Source organism: Nothoprocta perdicaria, unplaced genomic scaffold, assembly GCF_003342845.1.
Source record: "Nothoprocta perdicaria isolate Ctin4 unplaced genomic scaffold, notPer1 scaffold_80, whole genome shotgun sequence".
Classification (NCBI taxonomy): domain Eukaryota; kingdom Metazoa; phylum Chordata; class Aves; order Tinamiformes; family Tinamidae; genus Nothoprocta; species Nothoprocta perdicaria.
The window spans coordinates 415,501-439,245 of record NW_020456088.1 but is presented as its reverse complement, the minus strand read 5'-3'; the positions used below and the strand labels follow the sequence as shown (position 1 = coordinate 439,245).

The window sequence follows — 23,745 nt, the reverse complement described above, 5'->3', positions numbered from 1 at the left end:
GCTCCCTAACCCACTTCAGCTAAAATCAACACCACTTAGCTCCTAGCACCTATTCAACGTGGTTAGGCTACCTCAGCTGATTCTGCTTGAAGTGGCTTGGGGAACATTTACACAAACAGCTGGGGGAGGTCTGGGGGCAGTAATCTGCGCCCCAGGGATGGTGATAAACAGCTTGAAAAGAGAAGGGCAGGGCAGAGCTTGAAACCTCTGCAGCTGTGTGCGTGCTGCGTGTCTGTCATGTGTGTCCATAAACTGCATGGAAGCTATGGAAATATTTGGGTTTACAGTTAAGACTGCAGCTGTAACAGCTAGTGTCTTCCTTATATATATAGAGGCGTGTATATATACATATATAAAAATCTGGATTCACAAAGTTACAGGGACATGGCACCACATGTGAGCACAAACCCTCCAAGCTCAGCACAGCATATTGTGTTGAGAGGGGGTAAATTTTGGCCAAGGAGGTCAAAGCACATTCATCCTTTTCTCAGAGGTGGTGTCGGTCCTAAACCAGGACCTTTAATTTAAATCCCAGTTTTGGTTTGACTGGACGGGGGCTGCTGCTGCACACCTTGCTCAACGCTCTGGTGTGAAGCTGACCCAACGCGCAGGCTCAACGACTGTTTCAGCATCGCGATGAGGGGGTAGACGAGCTCTTGTGGTTACACTGGGGCCACAGGGGCTATTTCTGGCTCCAGCACATGCTCCCAGTGTGACCATGGCTGAGTCACTCATCAGACACCATTCTCGTGTATGTAAATTGGGTATCAGCAACATCGCAGGTGGTTCGTGCAGCCCATACATGTTAAGCGCTTTGCGAGCTGCGCATCAACGCGCTCCCCGCCGGGCAGCCATGGGCGGCCTCCCGCAGGCCGCCCCTCTCCCCTCCCCGCCGCCGCGGCGCAAGATGGCGGCGCGGCGCGGAGGCGGGAAGGGGCGGCGCGGCGCGGGGGGCGGCGCATGCGCGGCGGGGGCGGCGCGGCCGGCCGGCTCCATGGTGCTCGCGGCCCCGGCGCGGCCGCCGCTGTGAGGGCCGCACCGCTGGCGGGCCGCGCCGCTCGCGGGGGCGGCTCGGCAGCATGGCGAGCTACCTGCCCCCGTGCGTGATCGACGGAGGCACCGGGTAAGTGCGGGAGGCGCCGCCTCTGCCCTCCGTGCTGCCCGTCCCGCGGCGGCGCCTCTGCCCCCCGCGCGCCCCGGTTTTCATTTATTTATGTTTATTTATTTTGCTGTCGTCAAACCGTTGCAGACCGGCAGCTGTGAAGAGCCCTTCGCCCGTGAGGGCGCCCTCCCTTGGGCCAGGCGCCTCGCGGAGGCTCCCGGCGCTCTCCCTTACGCAGCGCCTGGAAAGTTCCCTGGAGCATCCCTGGAAGCGAGGCGCGGGGCTGCGGGGGGCCGCGGGGCTCCCTTCGCTTCCCGCCCGGCGCGGGGCCGCGGCGCCTCCTCCCTCTGGAAGGGGCTTCTACGTCCAGGGACACCGCTCTCTTAAGGGGTCGTAAAACTCTGGGAAGTCTCCTGTCCCATCTGCGACTGTTTTACGTTATTTGTACTGAAATCGGCTTCAGCAGCTCTGCCTTGCGTCTAGTCCTACGTGCCAGATACTCCTGGGTGCCTCCTAACCCTCCTCCTGTTATCTACTGGGCATAGCTTAAATATGTTCTCCACAGAGTTTGTTTAAATAGTGTTAATAGCATCTAATATCTCTTTTAATGGTGAGAGATATGGGAGTTTTGAGTGCATCCCTTGAAAAACCTTCAGTTTGAATGATAAAATTAGAAGAAAAAATGACAAATCACGCTTGCTGTGTCTAGCAGGATCCAGCTGCTCTTGCTCTAGGTTTGTCGATCCTACTAATGGTGCAGGTTGCTGACCAGCAGTTGTGCAGAATAAGTGAATGTGGAGAGAGAATTTTGTGCTTTCAGGGAAATGAGAGAAATCGAGTTTAAGTCTGTCCAGTCCTTGCATGGGAAAAGCTGGTGGCATTTGTGGCTGTGCTTGGACATCAGTTCCTTTCAGGAAAGGGTCAAATGGTTCCAAAAGGGTGGCCCTTCCCCTTGCCCTGCCTACAAGTGATCTTTAATTCACATCGGACAAGATCGTGCTCCACCTGGACCACAGCTTGGCTTTGCAGCAGGACCTGCAGGTCTGGAGACCTTTCAGCAAGGAGATCATTGACTCGGGATCAAGCGGTCTTGTGGAATTTGGGGAAGAAAAAGGCCCTGAACCAAAGCAGCCAGAAGTAGCTTGACTCGCTGATAATGCAGTCGCTGGAATTTTCCAATGTGTGGGTTGAAAACCTTCGTATTGTTAGAATGAATCTACTTCGGGTTGCAAACTCCAAAGAATTTGTTCAGATTCTCCGTGAAAAAGCTTTCAGATGGAAGAGCATAGCAGAAAGCAGAAGCTACATGCATGCTTGTGTTGCAGAACATCATGTGCATGAAACCTGCTTCTCTGCTCACATTTCTGCTCCTGAATGAGTGCTTTGTCCAGGCACTAATCCCCGTTCTTTTCATAGAAGTGGACCTAAGAAGTTTGTCAGCAGATCTTTGTTTTTGTCGTTGCTTTGTGGAGAAGGGGCCTGGATTAATGACTTGTTGTTTGCAGTCACAGGCCTCGGTCATGGATGATGCTGGAGTTCCCAAAAAAAACCCAACATTTATACATTTGTACAGTTATACAGAGGATAGGTACAGACCTTCAGCAGGGAACTTACTGTTGCAGCAGAACAGGGTTACATTCCTTTCCTCTGTTACATAGATAACTTTCTATATAAATGAACCTTTTATGTGAATAAAGAATGAACTAAGGTAAACTTTGCAGAAAGAGTTTATGTGCACTGGCTGCTATTTTCCTTTGAAGTATTTTCAAATGAGCTGTATTATGTTGTTTTTGATGCACTTAGTTTAGTCTTAGTTTTCTTTGGTGAGTTTTTCTAGTGATCGGCTTGCGTGTTGCCATCAATCTTTTCATGGAAAAGGGCATGCTATTTTTAGGTTCTCGGCACAGCCAGCCTTTTCTGGTGCTACTGCTTAAACAGCTGTAGACTTGGTAACTAGTTTTATTAACTAACTTTTAGTTGTGGGACATTATTAGTAGGCGGGTGCACTCAACAAAGATGGCTTAAAGACCTCTTTCCTCCTTGGTGTGTATGTATGCAGACACTGAGGAATCCTTATTTTGGGGGGGTTTATTCAAGTTGATATGTTTTCTTTATTATAAAGAAAACCTTACTTTGGCAAAGCTGTCCTCATTGGCTTAGAGACAAACACTTGATTTGGGGAGAAGCAAGCTGAATTTGGATTAAAACTTCATTTTTGTTGATGAGCTGTTAAAGAGCCTCACTTTAGAACATCAGTTATTTGTGTATATTTTGCCTGTTACATCTCTGGTGCTGAGCGAGTTCCTTATCCTTGTTCTTTTTGTGTGGAGGCAGTTTTGTGACTGCTCCACTGTGCACAAGGAGCCTGCGCTAACTCAGAGCTGTTTGTGACCACAGGGCTACAAACAAACCAAAAAATCCCATGACTTTAATATACGCTTTTTCCTACAGTGGCTGCTGGTGCCTCTCACCAAACTGAGCAGATGTAACATACATAAATTTTATATATATTTATATATATGTATCAAACTGTATATATGTACATATATTTCCTCCTTCATTCCCATTCTTTCATCCCATGCTTCCTCACTTCCCAAGTGCCTTTCCATGCCCATATGGAGACTTTGCATTGAAGGTTTCTCAGCTGTGTTTGTAATTAAGGTAGTGCAATCTTCTATACGGCAATATGTCATTATAGGTCTTCTAGGACTAATAACTGCTATTTATTTGGCATCTTTGCTGTTCTTTTTTTTAAAAAGGTTGGCCTCTTGAAATCCTCTTCCAAGAAGTATCCTGAATCCATAGGATTGCTTTTCCACTAATCTTTTGTGTGGTCTCCAATAGCCTCTGCTTTGGAAGTTTCGAGTAGATTTCTATCTCACTGGCAACGAATCTGCTTCTTTTAGTGAAATTAATGTGGGGTGCTTAATATATCTACATGTTTCCTAAAGTTGTCTTCATAATTCACAGATCATGAGACTTTGCTCTCACCCAGGAGAAAGGCAACTGTGTTTTAAATGCTTAAATATTCATTGCTAAAGGGACTGGAGCCCATGTAACCTCTGGTTACATCCCAAGGCTTTCAGGTCAATGAATATTTAAGTATTTCATATAAAATGTAACGATGTCTATAGGAGATTCTGAAAGTGGGTCACCCCATGGCCTCAATGTACTCCTGGCTGCTAGTGTTGAAGGTGAAACATGTTGGGGTCCTGCTGGCCAAGGGGGACATCTGGGACCATGTGTCCTATGCCCCGATCGAGTTGGTCACTGGATGAGAAAAAGCAAGCACAATTGCATTATCCATTAATCCTAAATAACTGTTTTTAACAGCAATTTTCTTCACTTCTTGCTTCACCCCTGAACTGAGAATTGAGTTGCTCTCAGTTCTAGCATTAAGATCTTTTCTGGTGTTATCTTCTATTAGATGTGTCCTCCTAAGACATATATTTTTTGTGAATACTGAGAAATAAAGCTGGCCTTTGCCCTTACCTGAAGTAGAGAAACTCGGCTAGTGACAAAATACAGGGGTAAGATGCTGAACTCTGTGCTTTTAACTGGAAAATCTCGGAGTCACAGAACAACTGAGGTTGGAAGAGACCTTGGCGGATCATTGAAGTTACTCTAGTAGTTGGAGCTGAAACCTCCTTGAGCAGGAAGAAGGGGTAATACTATTAGAGCCCAAATTGGCTATTATAGCATGTTTCCTTCTTGCTGCTGATATTTAGTTAGTGTCTGTGTGAATTTGGCAAGTATGTGGAAGGAAAAGCCAGCAAACTGAACTCACTTTTGGACTTGATGGTCTCTTAGTTGATGGTTTCCTTGATCCTTTTGATGTGCGTTTAAGCAAAAGCCATTTAGGAGAAAGAAATGAAGAGTTAAGGATCTTGAAATGCGCCTTAAATCCCAGTGAAATTCCTGTTTTATTTGTTGTATTTCCACAATATTCTCAAGGTAGGCTGCATTTGAGTGAGAAGAAACTATGCAATAGTAATGGGGGGAAAAAAAGAATTCTTTGACAAAATGACTTTTATTTAAAAAAAAAAAAAACTAGTTTGATCTGATGTTTTCAGGAGCCAAAGCAGGTATGAGTAGAAATATTTGGCTTAGGCTTAGAGTGTATACCCGTATAATAATGATTCACGAAGCAACACTTTTGCCCCCCACCCACTTGCTCTCTGTCCTTTTAGTCTTGGGGAGGGAAAGGCTTTTACCAAAAGAGTATTTGAGGCCTTTTGAAGCCTCAGGTTTGCAAAGATACTGAAAGTAGTTTTAAATTCCAAGGTTATTGCTAAATCAGTTTTAATTCCTTTAAGCAAACTGACTCTTAATGAGGGTGACCCCGCGTGAGCAGGGAAGTTGGACTAGATGACCTCTGAGGTCCCTTCCAACCTTAAGCATTCTATGATTCTATGATTTCTATAGCAAATACCCCATAAAGGGGACTCTAAGCTGTCCAAGAAGCAGCAACCCTCTGCTTCAGTTTAAGCATAATGCTGTTTGCAAATATTGAGAACAGGCTACAGACAGATCCTAATTTTGCTTTAGGAGCTATCTTGTGAGTGGCTTAACAGTGCAGAGCTGTTTTTCTTCAGTTTTCTGTTTTGTTTTATTTTTGTGAGTGTATCTACTGACCTCGTGATTGTTATTTTTCCAGGTATACGAAACTCGGCTATGCAGGAAATACGGAACCTCAGTTCATTATTCCATCATGTGAGTAATTTTTCCTCCTCCACAACTGTTACTAAGGTCTTCAGTGAGTAAACAGCTTGCTTTCTAACTCCAAACTCAGCCTTTCCAGTCCCTCCTCCATCTAGGAAATAAAATTCATTGCATTAGCATCTTTGCCTGTAGTGTATCTAAGCAGAGCTCCTTGTTTGCAATTAGTTAGAGCTGCTGCTCATTAAATCAGCTTTTGGTTGCTATGACAAAGATGAAGTGAACTCTAGTCCTATTTCCTCTCTGTCTCTGTTATTTTTCTGCCAGGACTCTTGTGTAGACAGGAGGCAACTTCTTGTCTACCTGACACCATGGTTACTGCCTGGATAATCCCTGGAAGGCTTCTAGGGAAATTAAGTACTAAAATGCAGGTGCTGTCTGGCTTATTTACATTGTCTGGGATTGAAGACAGCTTGATATGCCAAAAAAATAGTTGCTCCTTTTGGAGAATGTTCAACTTTGTTGTTTATTTACCTATTAAAATATTTTTATCTGTTTAACATAGTTTTATTGAGGAGATTTACTCTCTTTGGGTCATAAACTTGTTATAGTGATACATGTTTTTAATATTCTTGTTTTAATTGTCCTCTTAATAGTCTCTCCTGAATGGTGCACATATCTATAAATGGTAGCATGGGCTACCGGAGCGGCATTTGTTATCTCATGGCTATCTCCAATTATGCTGAATGCTCTCTTTGAATAATTTTTCTGAACATTTAGTTAAGTACTAATTAAAGCATCTAGTTTGCCTGTGGCTACTTGCAGCAGAAGGTATAAGGATCAGAGAATACTAAAGGTAATTGGGGACCAAAGAGATGGATCTAGCCTAACTAAACCTGCTTCTGTATTATATTAAAAAAAAGACCTGAAACACTTGTAAATCTTAGACTGTTTTATGTTGAACAAATGGGATAGCAAATGTTTTCTGTGAATTTGTTATGAAGCCTGTTTTAAAAAATGAAGACAATTTGCTGTGTCTTAAGTTTCTGAAAGGGTAGTTGCTTGACCATAAATTTTACTCCTCATGCTCTTTGCGTAGTACATCTGTGGATTGTGTGTGTGAGCTGTGTGTTTTCTGTGCGTGTGTTTGGTGAAGACCATGATTCTGACCAAATGAAATAAAGCTGTAGATAAACAAGCTCTGCTTTACACTACATCATTCCACTTTTATTTATGGTTTGTCCCAATTAGGTTTGGTGGGTTTTGCCTATCTCATTTTCTTCACTATACCTGCCATCATTAAGTAATTTTAATGATAATTGCAGCCTGCCAACGGGAAGCTTAAGTGTCTCTAAAGGTTTCTCTGTTGCTCTCTCCCCTTCCCCTCTCCCTGCTCCTCAGCAGCCAGGATAATGACTCCAGCACGTATTTCTGAAATAGAGTTTATTCCTTCATCCTGTGCCCTCTCTCTTAATTCTTAGCCTCAAACCCTCAGAAAACTGTGACTCTGGCTTGAAGGTTGTCTCCTTGTGGAGTGCCAGACGTGTGCAGGGCTGGTGACTGCTGCAGTCTCTACCAGAACACATTTTTAGAGATTTGCTCTCGGAGCTATCGCTTACAGCAATGAGGGATGTGTGACTCTGTTCCCACATGGTGCTCTGGAAACGATCTCTGATACAGTGGCTTGTCAATAGATTGCTTATGTAATTTCTCTCTCTGGCAACTTTTGTATCCTTCTATTTCTGGTTAATTCTTGAGTAATTTACATGTGTGCTAAATGTATTTTACCCACTTATTACCTTGCGTTTAAATACATATTTTAATTTGGATTTGGTTTGGGTTTTATTTTAAGGTATTGCAATCCGAGAGTCGGCCAGAGTAGGTGACCAGGCCCAGAGGAGGGTAATGAAAGGTGTTGATGACCTAGACTTTTTCATAGGAGATGAAGCCATAGATAAACCTACCTATGCTACAAAGGTAAGAATATATTTAGCATTTCTCAAGAATCTGCTCAGAGTTTCCCTTTCTCATTGTTATAAATTGTCCTAGACATTTTTGATGGCCATTTAAAAAACGAGTTTCTCTCAAAAAGGAACAAAAATATTTTACTAACAGCTGCTTACTTTCCATTCCTTTGCTTTACATTTTTTAAATATCTGTTTGACTGGTGACACATGATTGGTTCTTTATTCTTTTTAAGCTCATTGGTGCTGTATAAGTGTTCATTTTCCAAAATTATTAGCTATTAAAATATTTATTACTTAAACTTAAAATATTTATTATTTAAACTCTTGCTAAGAGTATATCCTCCTAATATGGTATCTGAACTGGGGAGCTTTTTGGATACTTCTGCTTCAGGGAGCATCAGAAGCTTATTTTGTGAAAAAGCTTCTGATGAAAACAATCTTCTCTGTGAATCATATTTTCCATACGCTAGTGAAGGACTTTTTGTACTTTCAAGATGTTAAAGGTTTATGATTTATATGGAAAATATCATGTTTTATACATCATACTGTATTACTTAAATGTCAGCTGTGTTCTTAACACTGAACAAAATGTAAACATCATCCCTGTGAACAGAATGTAAACACTGTCCCTGTCAGAATTTCCCTGTTGGGAAATGATGTGTTGCTTATATGGTCTTTAGCTCCTTCAGTAGGTTGGAAGGTGTGCTCAGGATGAAGAAAAACATTCTCAACGAATTTTACAATTAAGAATAATACAAAAAGAGATAAATTACTTGCCCACAGTGCCACAGCAGAAGAATGACTAAGGACTGAGACTGAGGACTAAGAGGGGAACCTGCATGTTGTAGCTTCTAGCCCTGCAAGTTAAAACTGCAGCTGGGAGTACCTGAAACTAGGAGATGATGGAAGCAGTGCTGCTGAACTAAATCAGAAAGGTGGATTTCCTGAGGATCCATGATATGCTTGGCTTTCAGAAATTCTTACAGGAGATGCAAAGCTTTAGATGCTGTTGATTATTTTGGGTTTGTTGATCCTTTCGTGACCTACAGCATTGTCCTACCTTTGTTTTCTTGCCTCAGTGGCCTATACGACACGGTATTGTTGAAGACTGGGACCTCATGGAGAGATTCATGGAGCAGGTCATTTTTAAGTACCTACGAGCTGAACCTGAGGATCACTATTTTTTAATGGTGAGTGATGAGAATGAGTGAGAAAATATTTCTGTGAGAGGAAAACTAGGCAGTATCCCAAGCACAAGTAGCTCGGGTAGGAAATTTTTGCTTCATGTGTGTCCTATTTCCTCAGCAATCAAAAAAATAAAAGAGGTGGTGGAGGGAGAGAGTAGTAAAACTGCACTAGAAGAGAATTCAGTTCAATGTGGTGCTGGCTACTGGAGACTGTATTTTATTTTTGAAAAGTTTCAATTGCTTTGTTGGGGCTAGTTCTATTTTAATTGGCTATGTTTACAGTGAAGTGAAGGAAACTTGCTTAATAAAATGCTGTATAAATAAAGTGCAAATACACGAAAGATTAAGCTTCATCTTAGTTAGATTCATCTTAGAGAATTCTATTTTTTAACAAGCAGTTTACAATAAACCTTTTTTGTATTCCTTATATATATTTCTTATGTCCACTTAATATCCAGTTACTGAATATAAGGGAGTTCTTAGTTGTAGTTTGAATCTTCTTGACCTTCAACACTCAGTAGCTTACCCAAATTGATTGGAAGAGTGATTGCACAAAGTGTTATACAAATGGCTTTGATTATGCTATAGTAATTTATTTATTCCAGTTTATTATTAAAGTATTGTAGTTATGTTCAGGCTACTCTTCTTGGTGATTTATTCTTTTGGAGGTGGAATTGTTGGGAACATAAGGAGTCATTAAATGTTTAGTCTGCTCTCTGAGTATAGGAAAAAACCTTCCTCCCTTACGCTTTGACATTGAGCATGTGGCTGCTTGTGCACTGTGTTTTCCTGAGCGTAGTCCTGCTGAAATCAAAGCATAAAGTTGGGCTGCTCCAACTTACAAGCATCACTCCAGAACTCTACTGAGCTGCTTTTTCAATTTTCCTTCATTTTGCAGACAGAACCTCCGCTGAACACACCAGAAAACAGAGAATATCTTGCAGAAATCATGTTTGAATCTTTTAATATCCCAGGACTTTACATTGCTGTTCAGGTGAACAAAGTGAATCTATACTTATAAAGTACAGTATAGCTGCAGTATGTATAGACTTCTGTATGTGTATGTCTGAAGTTATGAAGCAATACTTCTGAGACTGTAGCTTGGCATGTTCTGTCTCCCTTTAAATGTGAATCATTTTTTATGCAGGCAGTGTTGGCCTTAGCTGCGTCTTGGACATCGCGGCAGGTTGGGGAACGCACTTTGACTGGGATCGTCATTGACAGTGGGGATGGAGTGACCCATGTAATCCCTGTGGTACGTAGCCAGGTGCTGTTTGAAATTGTCAGTGGTTTGGGGTAAGCAAGGGGTATCTTTTTTTCTGTACAAAAAAGTATTGAGAATCATGGAATCGGAGAATAACGGGTTGGAAGGGACCCCTGGAGAGCATTTGATCCAACCCTCCTGCTCAAGCAGATTGCTCAGGGCTCTATCAAGTTGGGTTTTGGATGTCCCCAAGGATGGGACTCCATGATCCCCCTGGCAACTTCTTGAAGTAAAGAAGTAAACATTTATTTATTTATAATATTTATTTTTGACGTGGTTTGGGACTTCCATGCCCCCAGTTGTTTCACACAATAAAATGTGCTGTATTGTGCTAACCTACTGCAGGATCAATTTAAGCTGTCCAGATTAAAGAGGAGCCATAGTAAGGAATCCCTAGGTCATCTTTTAAAGACTTTTTGTACCTCCATCATGGTTATCCCTATGTAGCTCTTCTACATGCTCAGATGACTGGGAGTCCCAACTCTGTTGGCATTCTCCATTCTGGTTGTGCGGTGTCATTGACAACCAGTTGATTTTTATTATGTTTTAGAGATTAGAGTGGACTTTGCTTGAGTGGAAACAACAACAAGCTTGCACAAATGCGTGTTTGTCTACATGGGCGGTCTCAAACTGTTAGGTTGTTAAAAATACCCAGTTATCTGTGTGTACTAACATCTGTTGATGCTACTTAGTTTATTTCTGAAGCAAATAATATGCTTGAATGATCAGTTGTTTTTAGAAATGAGAAGTTGACTGAATTTTATTTTGCATTTTGGAGTGAATCTGGCCTCATCTGTATGTTCTTAAACCGGCAAATACAAAAAAAGGGGGGCAAAGGACCTTTGCCATGTGAAACTGATTTTCTTGCTTGAGCATTTTTATCCATTTTATACTTGAGTTTTTAATTATACAGGACAAAAGGATCTATTCATAGTACATTTGCCTTCCAAATTGTGTTTGGAAAGGACCATCTGATCAGACTTTCTTTTGCAATAAGTGCAAATTTTTTCTTATTTACAGCCTCATGTATTTTGTATTTTAGTGTTAATTATTATCTCTTTTTGCATGTGGCAATTGAGGTCTTGTATATAAAAGACCTATTTAGTTTGCAGCAGGTTGCACATTTTATAGTCATTTCACAGCATCAAGATTTTACTTTTAATTAAAAAATCAAAGCCCAGTATTATATAAAAATGAAGGTTAGCCTTGCTGTTGTTTGTTAATATTTCACACAGCGTTTTTTCCCCTAAATATCTTAAATATGTATTTTTTTTCTGTCTTCTCACATAGGCAGAAGGCTATGTAATTGGAAGTTGCATCAAACATATTCCCATTGCAGGTAGAGATATTACTTATTTCATTCAACAGCTCCTAAGAGAGAGGGAGGTGGGAATTCCTCCTGAACAATCTCTGGAGACAGCAAAAGCCATAAAGGTACATCCTTCTCTTTCTCATGATAAATACTTACTTACGTTTTTTTAGACTATTTTTTTGGCCAAAGGCTATTTTAAAAATGTGGATATAGGAGCTGTTTTAAAAAGCCATGCTGTTTTATCAAGTGCAGAGGGAGAGAAAAAAGGGGAAAATGCTGTTTTAAGCTTTAGAGTTGTCTAAAACTTGCTTTTCTATTTAATAAGAAATACATTTATTATCTAAACTGGGTGATTGTGTGGGTCTGATCTTGCAGCAAGAGCTTGTCTGTTTTCACAGACCTCATGGTGATGATTGGTTTTATTCTGAGAGACTCTAATTTCCATGAGTCAGTTTGGAACCCTATTGAAACAAATGGGGCCTTGGGAATCCAAGAGGGAGTAATTACTTGTGCATTAAAATTTTTCAAATTTCTTTGCAGGAAAAATATTGTTACATTTGCCCCGACATAGTAAAAGAATTTGCTAAATACGATGGAGATCCCCGGAGATGGATCAAGCAGTACACTGGCATCAATGCCATCAACAAAAGCAAGTTTGTCATAGACGTTGGCTATGAAAGGTTCCTCGGACCTGAAATCTTCTTTCACCCGGAGGTAAGAACAGTGCCTGGTGTTGGATTCTGTGGGAGCAATTTGTGGGAGTGGAGAGGAGAGGAAGGAACCAGCATTTTTGATGCCACTGCGCCATCACGTGGAGGTGAAGTACCAGTAAGTCTGACTGCAAACCATGCTTTCCATCTCAAATAGAGAAAAAGGTGCTTGAGCTTGAAGATTTTACATAGTGTTTTCTTTCATCCTTTAAACATCCTTAAATCGATAGACTTTTATACTATATATTAATCACACAGTCCCTTTGGGCACTCTTGTACATACTTGTATTCTATTGATAATATTGTAAATATTGGGTGTTGACTTTTTTTGCGATTTCTCTATTGATATTTTGTTATACTGAGTCAATTTTTAAAGCATTTAGCTCTTTTAAAGTACTGAATTTATCCCCCAGGGAAGCCCACTGAAATCTGTGTTTATGTGATCACAAGTAACGTGTACAATTCTGGGAACCACTACAATGTGCAGTCTTTTTTTTTTTTTTTTTTTAAAGAATCCATTCAGTCAAAATTGCTGGCAACCATAGGATATATTAATGCTGACAAGTTTAACCTAGGTTCATATTGGAGGATATATTAATGTAAAAGTTTAATCTAGGTTCATACTGGCATCACCAAAGTTTCTCTTTTGTTGTCTTCCTACATGAAGGATATTCTGGGATCTCCTCTCTTTCCCCCCAAATTCCAGGCTTAATCTGTCTGTGGTCGCTTTGTAGCCATTTGTTCCTGTGCCAGAATTGAGCCCTTGGGCTGAATGGTTCCTCTCTCCTCGCTGCTGTTTACCCATCTGATCTTAACCCAAAGGCGTTAAATCCCCCATCAGACAGACATCACTTGAATAGCTCCTCTTTCCATAGGCCCTTCAAAGACAGCACGTTAGGAACACAGTAAAGGACTAACTTCAGTTTTCTTCATTTCTTGATAGTTTCTTGGCTCTCTATTTGGAGGAAAAACAAAACCAAAACACTGAACTGACTTTCTAGACAAGGAAAACACAGTAGATGATACTTACTGCATCCAAAGAGAATTTCTCGCTGGACTTCACTAACTCTTCACTTCAAAGGGTGTCAAGTTAGCTAGGTAAAAGCTACCTCTGGTAAAGCTGTTTTGTAATTCTTTCCTATTACCTGTTTGCTCCTCTTTATTATGCTTTACCTCAAAATTTGTTCTGAAATCTTGCATACTATTCAGGTTAGGCTTTCGGGTTTGCAGTCCAGATTTTTCTCCTCTTTTTTAAATTATTTTACTTGCTATTCTCTAACCATATGGTATTTGCTAGCAGATTGCAATTTCACATGTCAGTTTTCTGGTCCCTTTTCTGGGAACATATTATCCTCTGCTTTGGATGCCATAACTCTTATTTCTACATGCTCCTTTTGCCTGGCAGAGTTACCTATGTCTTTATGGAGAGCTGGGGTGAAGATTTCGGGCTGTAATTCATTTTGAACTCTCACTATGAAGAAACACCTTTCTTTTCTCTTTCTTTTCTTTTTTATTTATATAGCTTGGTATTTTACTACTCATATTGCTCTTCCTTATGGTAGAAATGAGCTTGAATTCTTGTGGATTTTTCACACCATTTTCTTTGTCTCTTGATTTCCAAGCCAACTTCCTTTGCTAATTTCTCTTTCAGTTCCTTCCTTTCTTTATTGCTTTTATTTATTTATTTGTCTTGTAATTCATACAGTTACAAATTTCATCCTGTTTAGGATGTAAATCCTGGATAGTTTCTGCATCTAAAGTCTTCATATGTATTCATATCTAAATCATATGTATTTCCCCAATAAATACTTATTTTAATCTTCGAGTTTCCTCTCTGAAAGGCTAAAACCTAGGTTACAAATCTAAATGTAAATTAAAATTTTTTTTTGAAGTGTTTTAAGTGGAAAAGAACCATTATTCACTAAGTTTTTAGTATTAATAATTCTGGCTAACTTAACAAAAAATTGCATTAAGATGGTATTGATGTTTGTGCTGGGGGCTTATTTCCACTCTATACCTAGAGTATTTTTGCCTATTTGAGTCATATTTTCTGAGTGCCTAAGAAAATGGGACTTTTATGCTGGATTTTGATGCAAATGTTTTAGTAGGGCTGTAGCATTTTTGCATAGGGATGTTCTGATTTGACCCCTCCTAAAAAGGAAGAAATAATCACACATTGCACAGAAACAGTATATCTAATACTGCAGGAGACCTCAGACTCATGCCATGAGCAGTAATATATGTTATAGTGAGCTTCCAGTGCATAAATCTTGGCAGTGACTTTATGACCAAGGAAGAACATCTGAATTCCTCTCCAGAAAGAGGAAATGTTCTTTTCTCATAAATAGAAACGGGCTTGTTGCAATGTAAAATACCACTCCTCCTCACTCTTATTCCTCCCAAAACAAAATTTCTCCACAGTCTCAATGTTGTGTGTTCTTATTTTGGAAGAAAAGATCTAATGTCAATATTCTATCTCATTTTAGTTTGCTAATCCAGACTTTATGGAATCCATTTCGGATGTAGTCGATGAAGTTATACAGAACTGTCCCATTGATGTCCGGCGGCCCTTATATAAGGTATGGCCTTAACAGCATGTCTGCACACGTGTGCACACCTGCCAAGCTACATATTTCCCCCAGTCTGATAAACGTGAACTCTGAATAGAAATCAAGCTTCAGTTAAGCAATTTCTGAATGAAGAGTGCTTGATTTATGCTGCTTTCCATTTCTTAAAGGATTAGCAGATATAACAGGGTTTTGATACTAAGGTAATATTGCCCTGATACTAAGATAATAGTATTACTATTATTTAGTATTATCATTACTATTTAGTAATATTACTTAGTATTACTAGTAGTATTGTAATAGTAGTAGTAGTTAATATTACCAAGGTAATACTAAGCTAATAATGCCCTAAGGAAACTGAGGCAGAAGGATGTTATATCTGAAGTTAAGATGTGAATTCTTATGCATGAAGACTTCTGGATTTTATCTATGTTAAGAGTTACTTTTTTTTTCTCCTTTATAATGCATTCAATTTTTTTATTCTATTTTTGTACTTTTCATTGTATATGCCCACTCTGTGTAGTCATAGTCAGGTATTGAACCCAGCGTTAAAATACACCAAACCCTAAAATCTTGTAGGAGATAAATACCTGCTTAAACTTGTTCAGGGTGTAGTCCAAAGTTCTTTCAGACTTTGATTCCCAAAGAAATGAAAAGGAAGGTGCTGACAGGCACAGCCAAGGCAAGCTGTCTGTATGTCTATATTGGCAGCACATCCTGTGCTTCCGAGGTATTTTCTGCCTGTGAGTAAGCAGGGCCCTTTTGGGAATAAAGGCATGAATTAATAGCAGAGAAGCTTGTTGGCTCATGTAGATAAAAATTCAATCTGCGATTAAAAACTCACCTTCTATGAGGGCTGAGATTTTCTTATGTTCTAATTGAGCCATATCTCAGGGCAATTTGTAACCCTTAATTTTGTTTTACTTGTCTAGAAAACATGCTCTGTAAATTAGAAAGCGAGGTGGTGCTTTAGAGCAAATCTATGGAGTGGGTTAAAACAGGAAGTTAATATATGGGATCAGTTCTGCTGTAGGTTGCCTCAGTTGCTTCAAGCTTAGATGCTGACTTCAGGCAAGTCAGCATGTAACCAGCCTCACCTTTTATCCTTTCCTCCCCAGAATCAGCAGCAGGCAAATAACTTTATCAGGGCTTGCCAGTAGCTGGGGCTTGTATGACGTTTTCTTTTTTCCAGTTTCAGTTGCCACAGTGCTGCTTGGTGACACTGGCTATGCAGCTAGGTTCTGTGCAACATATTTGGTTGCTTCATTGCTGTTTATGCGGAAAATATCCTCAAGGACCCTCTGTCAGATTTTGTACAGTCTGCGCCCTTTGAAGAATTGTTTCATGTCTCGTCTTTTGATGTCTTTTTTTTTCTTCTTTTTCCTTTCTTGGTCTTTCTAGCAGCGTTTCTCTCTGTCTTTATCAACAGCATCCTTCCTGTATGAATCTAGGTACTGGCTGCACTTGTTTCTCTTACCATATACTGAAGATTGGACCAGCAGGACCTTATCCCGTAGCTTGTAGCTGTTCCATGTATGGACATTGTTTCAAACCTTTTGCAAGAGAAGCAAGTGCATAATTTAGTTACGTAAATATATAAATGACTTCACAGGATCACAGCCTCTAAGGGAATTTAAAGGAAGAGAGGAGTAGCATGATGGGGATAAGAGTCCACAGGAAAACAAAAAAAGTGTTTCTTCCCCCAGCTTTCACATTACACTCCATTTAGTGCTGTGCTCACAATAATTAACACATACCCAGCTTCCAGCTGTGAGAAACAGGCAGTGACTTTTTGCAGGTCACATTTGGCAGGTTATTTCTCAGGTAGTAGTGTAGCTGCAACAGATGTTAGTGTTGGATGTTTTCAATGTTAATTTCTATTATTATTATTATTATTTTTAAGATGATAGTGGCCTGTACAGTCTCGAGACTACTAATTTGTGTTGATATTTCCTCAGTGTCAATAGAGAAGAGTCAGATCTAACAGTGAGTACAGTGATAATAGCTTTAAGGATAAATGCCATGCTTTTTTTTCCTAAAAACTCCTTGTTATCCTCATAAATTACAGGCTTTTTTTGTTTGTTCAGAATCTGTCATTCTTGCTCTATATTTTTCTTCCTCTTTTCCCATCCAGGGCATCTCCTGAGATACTTCCAGAGCTTTGACAGTCACAGGACGACTGCTCTCCACTTTTTGCTGTGGTTTTGGTCCAAAAGAGGGATTTTGAGAGAACTCTAGGCTGACTTGAGAGTAATCACTTGTGTTCAGAAATATATACTAGTTTGGTTTAGGATCTTTCAGAGATATATTCATGATCCAAACTGGGGGGAACCGAGTCCCTCGCTTGCACTGGATGGAGAACATCAAGGCTCGGAGACCTGAGGTGCAGGAAGCGTCCCCTGATGTCCCCTGTAACTCGAATGGCTTTCTAGACACTGGGCGTTTTCTAGCCCCTTGGAGCTGGTTTAATGTGCTGGGATGGGATGTAGGTGGCGCTGCCAGACCGCGCTGTGCCCGGAAACCTCTGGAGAAGCGGGAGCAGCGGAGAGCGAAGCGCCCTCTGAAATCTTAAGAATTAGTGGAGCAGAAAACTGGGCAGAGTTCAGCAAATCTTTGCCTATCTTTGCCTTCAGCAAAACGCCACCAGTTGCTCTTAATTACCAAGTGCAGAGGGTGGCTCTGCAGGTGAGGTCAGGCTGAAAGAGCTGCCGGGCCCTCAGCTCTGTGTCCGTGGAGCTGAAGGAAGCCACAGGGAAAGGCCTCAGGGTGGCAGCCCCAGGGGGCTAATGCTGTTCTTGTAGCACAGGAATGCTGAGGAAAAGCCCTGTTTATTCCAATATTTCTGTCACATCTGTTCTTAGACTCCTGACTCCCTGCTAGCTGGCTTAGGAGTTGCTTGCCACATCTGCCGTGTGCCCTGGTGCTCTTGTGGCAGAGCCCAGAGATCGTTTCTGCAGAGCGCTCGGCTCCAAGTCGTCATGAACTGCTGCTGCTACTCGAGCTCTGAGAGGGATGTTGAAAAAGGCATTTTTAAAGAAATTGAAATTACTTCATGATTAAAAGTGGATTTTTTCAGCTGTAGTGTTATTTTAAAATCAACTTGCTGCTTTGTAGGAATAACATATTCCATTTGAGCTTTAGACTATTTCCCCCTTTACCTTCCTACAAGTTTGGCAAATATTGCCCTGTAGTAACTAAATTAATCTAATTGGTTCACTTGCTTGTGGCCTGTTATTTCAGCTTGCAAGTCTTCTAGCTTTGACCCGAGATCATTTTTATTAGCACATAAGGTCCTGCCTGTGTTTTATGTCTGTGGTGGTACAGTCGTGCCCCATTAAACTTTAATTTAGGTCGTCATAGGAAGAGGATAAAACCCAGGTATGTTGTTAAAACTCGTGCTTGGCAGAAGAGCATCAGCTGCTCCTCAGTTGGGCACTGCAAGGCCTAAAGTCTCTGATGAAGCGAATGCTTAGGCTGCTTTAAGTGTTGCAGTGTAAAGATGCAGAAAATAACACTAAACACCCTGTATTTGGTGCAGGACTTTGCAGAGGCCACTTTAGCTTTCTGGAGTTTTAATGTAAACCTTACTTATATAGTTCTATTAGTGTGGCTGGATCTCTTTATTAGCGTATATAGATTCATATGTCTATAGCATGGTGCTGTGTAGTCATAATCTCAGAAATGGAATGAAGGAAAAATCGATACCCAAGTGTTTATAATGCAAAGAAAGGGCTTAGATGAGAAGTGAGAAATTTCTTGCCAGCCCTCTGAGCATGAGCTCTCGTTTCCCAATTTCCTTCCCTAAATGACCTACTTTCATCACCTGTCTGTCATGGTTAGCTTGTTGAAGTGCACCGAAAGCCTGTTACTCTTTTTCCTGAGGGATTATGTTCTTTTGAACTAACTTGACTTTCAACCAGTTAGCCATAAACATAAAATCAGTTGCAGCTTCTTTCCCTCAGATGGGATGATTGTCAGTGTCCGCTGAGAAACCTGTAGTCTACTTAGAAATACTACCAGCCAAAATGTGTTTAGCACAGTAAGATTTCTTCTGACCTTACTTAGTGGAATCAGCTGGAAGCAAATAGACATGTCTTTTTCTGAAAGACCAGGGAAGACCCAGGTGGGAATGATTTGCCTAACAATATGCAGCATGCTGCTTGGTGTAACTTGTCCACATATCTGGTAAAGAAGAGACTTACCTTTTTGACCGTTTTTACCATTTCAGAGGTACCCTTTTGTACTTGTCTTTGCCTTGAGCAGCACTGTCCTTATTCTTCAACATGTAGAAGTATGAGTTACCATAATCTCAAGAACATACAGCCTATTAGCTTGCTTTTGTCCTTGGAATGATAAAAGATCCTCCCTGTGTTACTGCTAACACCGGTTGCATATCTTGCCCTCAGATGTATTCGCACAGTTATTCTCAGGTGTATTCTCAAATTCATTTCTAGTGGTAGCGTTGTCCACTTTAGGCAATATACCTGAAGTTTAATTTGCTTTGAATGGAATTATTGCTCTTTGCCAACTTCATTATCTCCAGGTAATATTTTTTGATGGCATCTTTTCAATTGATACTTCATCACTCAAATTAGTTATTGTCTTTCTTTTCTGTTTTTTTATTAGCAATTTCATTTTCTCATGGCATGTGTGACCACTCTGTGGCAGGGTTAGAGATGTTCAGATGTATCAAAGATTCCCTTGCTTTCCCCTTCTGCTTAATTTTAGGACATTTAATTTTAGACTGTGGGTTTTTTTCTGGCTTCTGCTGTCATAAGTTCCTTTCAGTTTTACTCTCTTTAGTAATATTATAAGAGTATGTGTATGTGGGTGTATCCTTGTTTTGGATTATAATCTGTTATACTATAGATCATCCAAAACCAAAGGAATGAGTTTTCCTTATTATCATGACTTCTCTGACACGCAGAGGTTGTTTTCATAAAAAAGCAGCTTCTCACTTTACAAATCACAAATGTTTTCCTTGTTACCTGTTACTTACAATCCAAGTATCACAGAGTGTGATGCTTATTAAGCAACTCTGCCTCTTTAGACCTGTATGCTGACTTGTAGGCAGAAAAAAATGGGGATTCCTTGGGGATTGCTTCAGTATGTGCATGGTCTTGGTCAGCAGTGTCAAAAACTATGACCATGAAGTTAGACCTTGCCCTGTGTGCAGTGAAGTCTTGAGCGCAGCCAAGGCCCTCATGGACATGGTCTAAGGCCATGGCAGTGGTTTCGGTGAGCACTAATTGGCACTCTGGGTTGCAGCTGAAGCACTCTGCAAGGACACACATGTTTGTGTTTTGTCCCTCACAGAGTTCACTTTCTGATGATGGAGTACCCTCATATATGGAGTACCTTCAATACCTTGCCACCAGTATTACACTGTATTAAGTCAGCAGTTTTCTCATTTGTGGCCAGTGACAGGACAAGGGGAAGTAGGTACAAATTGAAACACAGGCAGTTCCATCTCCATATGAGGAAGAACTTCCTCACTGTGAGGTTGACAGAGCCCTGGAAGAGGCTGCCCAGGGAGGTTGTGGAGTCTCCTTCTCTGGAGATCTCCAAACCTGCCTGGATGCTGCCCTGTGCCCCGTGCTCTGGGTGTTCCTGTTGGAGCAGGAAGGTTGGACTGGATGATCTGTAGAGGTCCCTTCCAACCTTGAACATTCTGTGATTCTAAAGTTTCAGGTGTTCCTGTTTTGAAAGATGTCCCCCAACCCCTTTAAACTGCTTCTGTGTTCACCTGTGATCTGCAACATTATCAAAATTTAGGATGGGAAATTCTAAAACTCTACTTTTAATCCAAGTACAAGCCTGGATTAAGAGGCTTTTAGTTCTGCTCTGAACGCTGCATAATACAAGAGAAGCTGATATAGAAAAATCAAGAACACTTGGCCTTTCTCTGAAATGCAGTTGTCTTTGGAGGCCTGATATCTTTTTGAAGAGTAATAGGACTTACTGGTTGTCATGTTAAGGAGCTTAACTCTTTAAAAAAAAAAATCAATTAAGTAAAATTCTTTAAACAAAGAGCAAAATTAGGGAGTAAGGGACCTGCTGTGCGGGTTGGGCAATGCTTAAGGTGTTCTGTACAGCTTGTCAGCTTCCTCTTGGTGTTGAGATGCGAGTAGTCATTTGTGTCACTGGCTTTTAGGAAGTTCATTGCAGATGCATTTAAAGAAGGATGGATGTTTATTTTCTTCACAGAATGTGGTCCTCTCGGGGGGATCCACAATGTTCAGGGACTTTGGACGACGACTGCAAAGGGACTTGAAAAGAGTGGTCGATGCGAGATTGCGGCTCAGCGAGGAGCTCAGCGGTGGCCGCATCAAAGTAAGGAAGAATTTGAAATACCTTGGTTAAATGAGCAAGTCAAAGAAACACTGTGGCCCTAAAACTGAAGCGTGTGTTAATAGGGATTTCACTCGGGCATAGCAGGCTCAGAAAAAGGATTTGAAGGGAGGATAGTCAGAAATAAAGTTGGAAAATTTCCCTTTACTAATAAAATTGTAGTGTTGTAAAATGAATAATATATACATGTGCTCTTAAAGTTGTTGATAGTCTGGCAAAACATGATGTGTCTTTACATGAATTTTAAAGTTTACATGAGCAGTTTCTCAGGGCACTTCTGGTTCCTCTTTTGGGACATGATCTTGTATGTCATGGTAGACATACTGCAAGAGATCTGCAACTCGTGTGTCCTTCAGTGTGTTCTCAAAGCTTCATTAACTGGTTATGAAGAGTTTTATGACTTGCTGTCTTAGGAGACATGGGAACGATAGGAGATAATGAGATAGGAGTATGAATGGAGAGGGTGAGGGGGTGTAGGTATGGGCAATTAAAATGGGCATTTATAAGAATCTTGTCAGCAACATGTCAACCAACCTCATGTGACCTTTTTCTCTTAGCCCAAGCCAGTTGAAGTTCAAGTGATAACCCACCACATGCAGCGTTACGCAGTGTGGTTCGGAGGCTCCATGCTGGCTTCAACAGTAAGTCTTTATTGAAATGGTTTTGCAAGTTTGCACGTTGTCTTGTATATTGTCAAAATGGAAAATAATGAAAAGCTTAGTACTCGGATCAAATATAGGCAGGAGACAATCTCAACTGTGTGATATGCTGTGGAATCCTTACCCTCTTATTAACTCACTGAAACCTGTACCGAGTCAGTATGTGCTTCACTTCAATAAGAGTATCATGATTTGACTTGATTTTGAAGTAGCTTGTGTGTGATAGCTGTAATATAGTGCTTGTGTTTTTGAAGCCAGCACTTGGCATTGCAGTAGTTGAGATGTAAGGAACGTAAGATCCAAACCAAGCTTTTTAAATGTGGAAGAAAAGCATATGCAAGAAATGCAGTCTTTAGCCCAGACAAACCTCTCTTGGTTAATTGGATTTAATTCTAATTTTATTCTGTTTCAAGAGTGGAATACCACATCATAAAGCTGCAATCCACAAAAAAAATAAAAAGGTTAATTTATCTGCATGTGTCTTTTTTCTATTACCTGATGTATTCTTATGCTGTTGAGGGGTTTGTTTTCTGTTTTCATAGCCAGAATTTTTCCAAGTATGTCATACCAAGAAAGACTATGAAGAATATGGCCCTAGTATTTGTCGTCATAATCCTGTGTTTGGAGTCATGTCATAATGCTTGCCTAATGGAAACAAGATCTCTGATATCTTGCTGGTGAAGAAACTCATGTGAAGCAGAGGAAGGCAGCAGGTCCAGGAACTCTGAAGATAGATGTGGGTGTCTCTTGGAAGCCTTTGCATCACCACCATGCATCACAGCACAACACACAGCCCCAACTCATTCAGTAAAAGCCATTTTTCTGCTGACTACTTTAAAACCGTTTTTCTTCCAAAGTGTGAGCTAATTGAAAAATAAGTAAGTCTCTGTTTAGGAGGTTGTGCAAATACTACTGAAAATGAAGCTAAAAGGGTAAGGCAGTGTTTGACAGCCCGGGGAGAGGAGAAGAGATTTAGGCCTTCCCCACCTGTGCCCTGATTCTGCAATCAAATCTCTAGCAATGGAAGCACTAATTTTGATACCACATTGCCTTCAGGGGACTGGGAATGGATGCAGGTACTTGCCCAAACAGATTAGGTTGCAGGATTGGGACTGTACTCTGTAAATGTAGGTTTTTTCGTATCATTTTGTATTTTATGATATTGGTAAGGTGAATTGATGACTTGATCTCAGCACAAAAAACTCAGTGTCATGGAGTGATGTTACGCGTTTCCAGGTGTGAGGCATGTGTTGGAGTTTTGCTGATGTATCTGTTTTTATTATTATTTTTGGAAAAAAAAGCCATGTATGCTAGGAACCGGTTTGCTTTTGTTTTGAATGACACAAACTAAGTGATTTGCAGTATTTTATGGAGTTTATTATAGCCACTATTACTTTGTTTTGGATTTTCGGAAGGTGTTTTATAGAAGATGATGTTTTGTTTTGATGTCGCTGAGCGATGGATGACATGCTGCCTTGCACCAGTGAAATAAAAGCTGTTAACATCTTTACGAATGTTTGTAGTCCTGATTTACGTATTTCTCTATTTCTGTCTCCCCAGAGTAGCTTTCTGTTTACATGTCAGTGCATACAGAGTCCTAGAAACCTTCAGGTTGGAAGGAACCTCTGGAGATCTCTGGATCCAGCTTCCTGCTCCAAGCAGAGCTCACTGCTTAGATCTGTTTGCTCTTGGGCAATCGGTTTTAAGTATCTCTTAAAATTGGGGGATCCTCATCAACTCTGGGCACCCTGTTCAACGGCTTAACTACCTTTTATGGGTGTGTATGTGTTCTTTTGTTGGGGACATAGTGTTTGTTCTTCTGCAATTGAAATAGGGTAGCAAGTCGTGCTGCTTCTGCGCTGATACTTATCTCTAGTTTTTCACATCTGCTCTTGCAGCAATTTGTGTAATCCTATAAGGATTTTGCAAGGTGCAACAAACTTGGGATTTTAACAGATGTGGAAGGA

General features: G+C 40.7%; 1 protein-coding gene across 2 annotated transcripts; it reads left to right on the top strand.

Annotated features, from left to right (window-relative positions):
- The first annotated feature begins 1,043 nt into the window (after positions 1 to 1,043).
- Positions 1,044 to 23,018, top strand: ACTR3B (ARP3 actin related protein 3 homolog B). Of its 2 annotated transcripts, XM_026051922.1 has the most exons (12): positions 1,044 to 1,123; positions 5,760 to 5,815; positions 7,614 to 7,738; positions 8,808 to 8,918; positions 9,814 to 9,909; positions 10,063 to 10,170; positions 11,470 to 11,613; positions 12,032 to 12,205; positions 14,688 to 14,780; positions 20,976 to 21,101; positions 21,677 to 21,760; positions 22,321 to 23,018. In XM_026051922.1, exons 1-12 carry the CDS (start codon positions 1,080 to 1,082, stop codon positions 22,414 to 22,416), a joined length of 1,257 nt encoding a protein of 418 aa, XP_025907707.1. In that variant the 5' UTR covers positions 1,044 to 1,079; the 3' UTR covers positions 22,417 to 23,018. The 2 variants fall into 2 exon arrangements, with proteins under 2 accessions (XP_025907707.1, XP_025907708.1); XM_026051923.1 differs by lacking the exon at positions 14,688 to 14,780.
- The last annotated feature ends 727 nt before the right edge of the window (positions 23,019 to 23,745 follow it).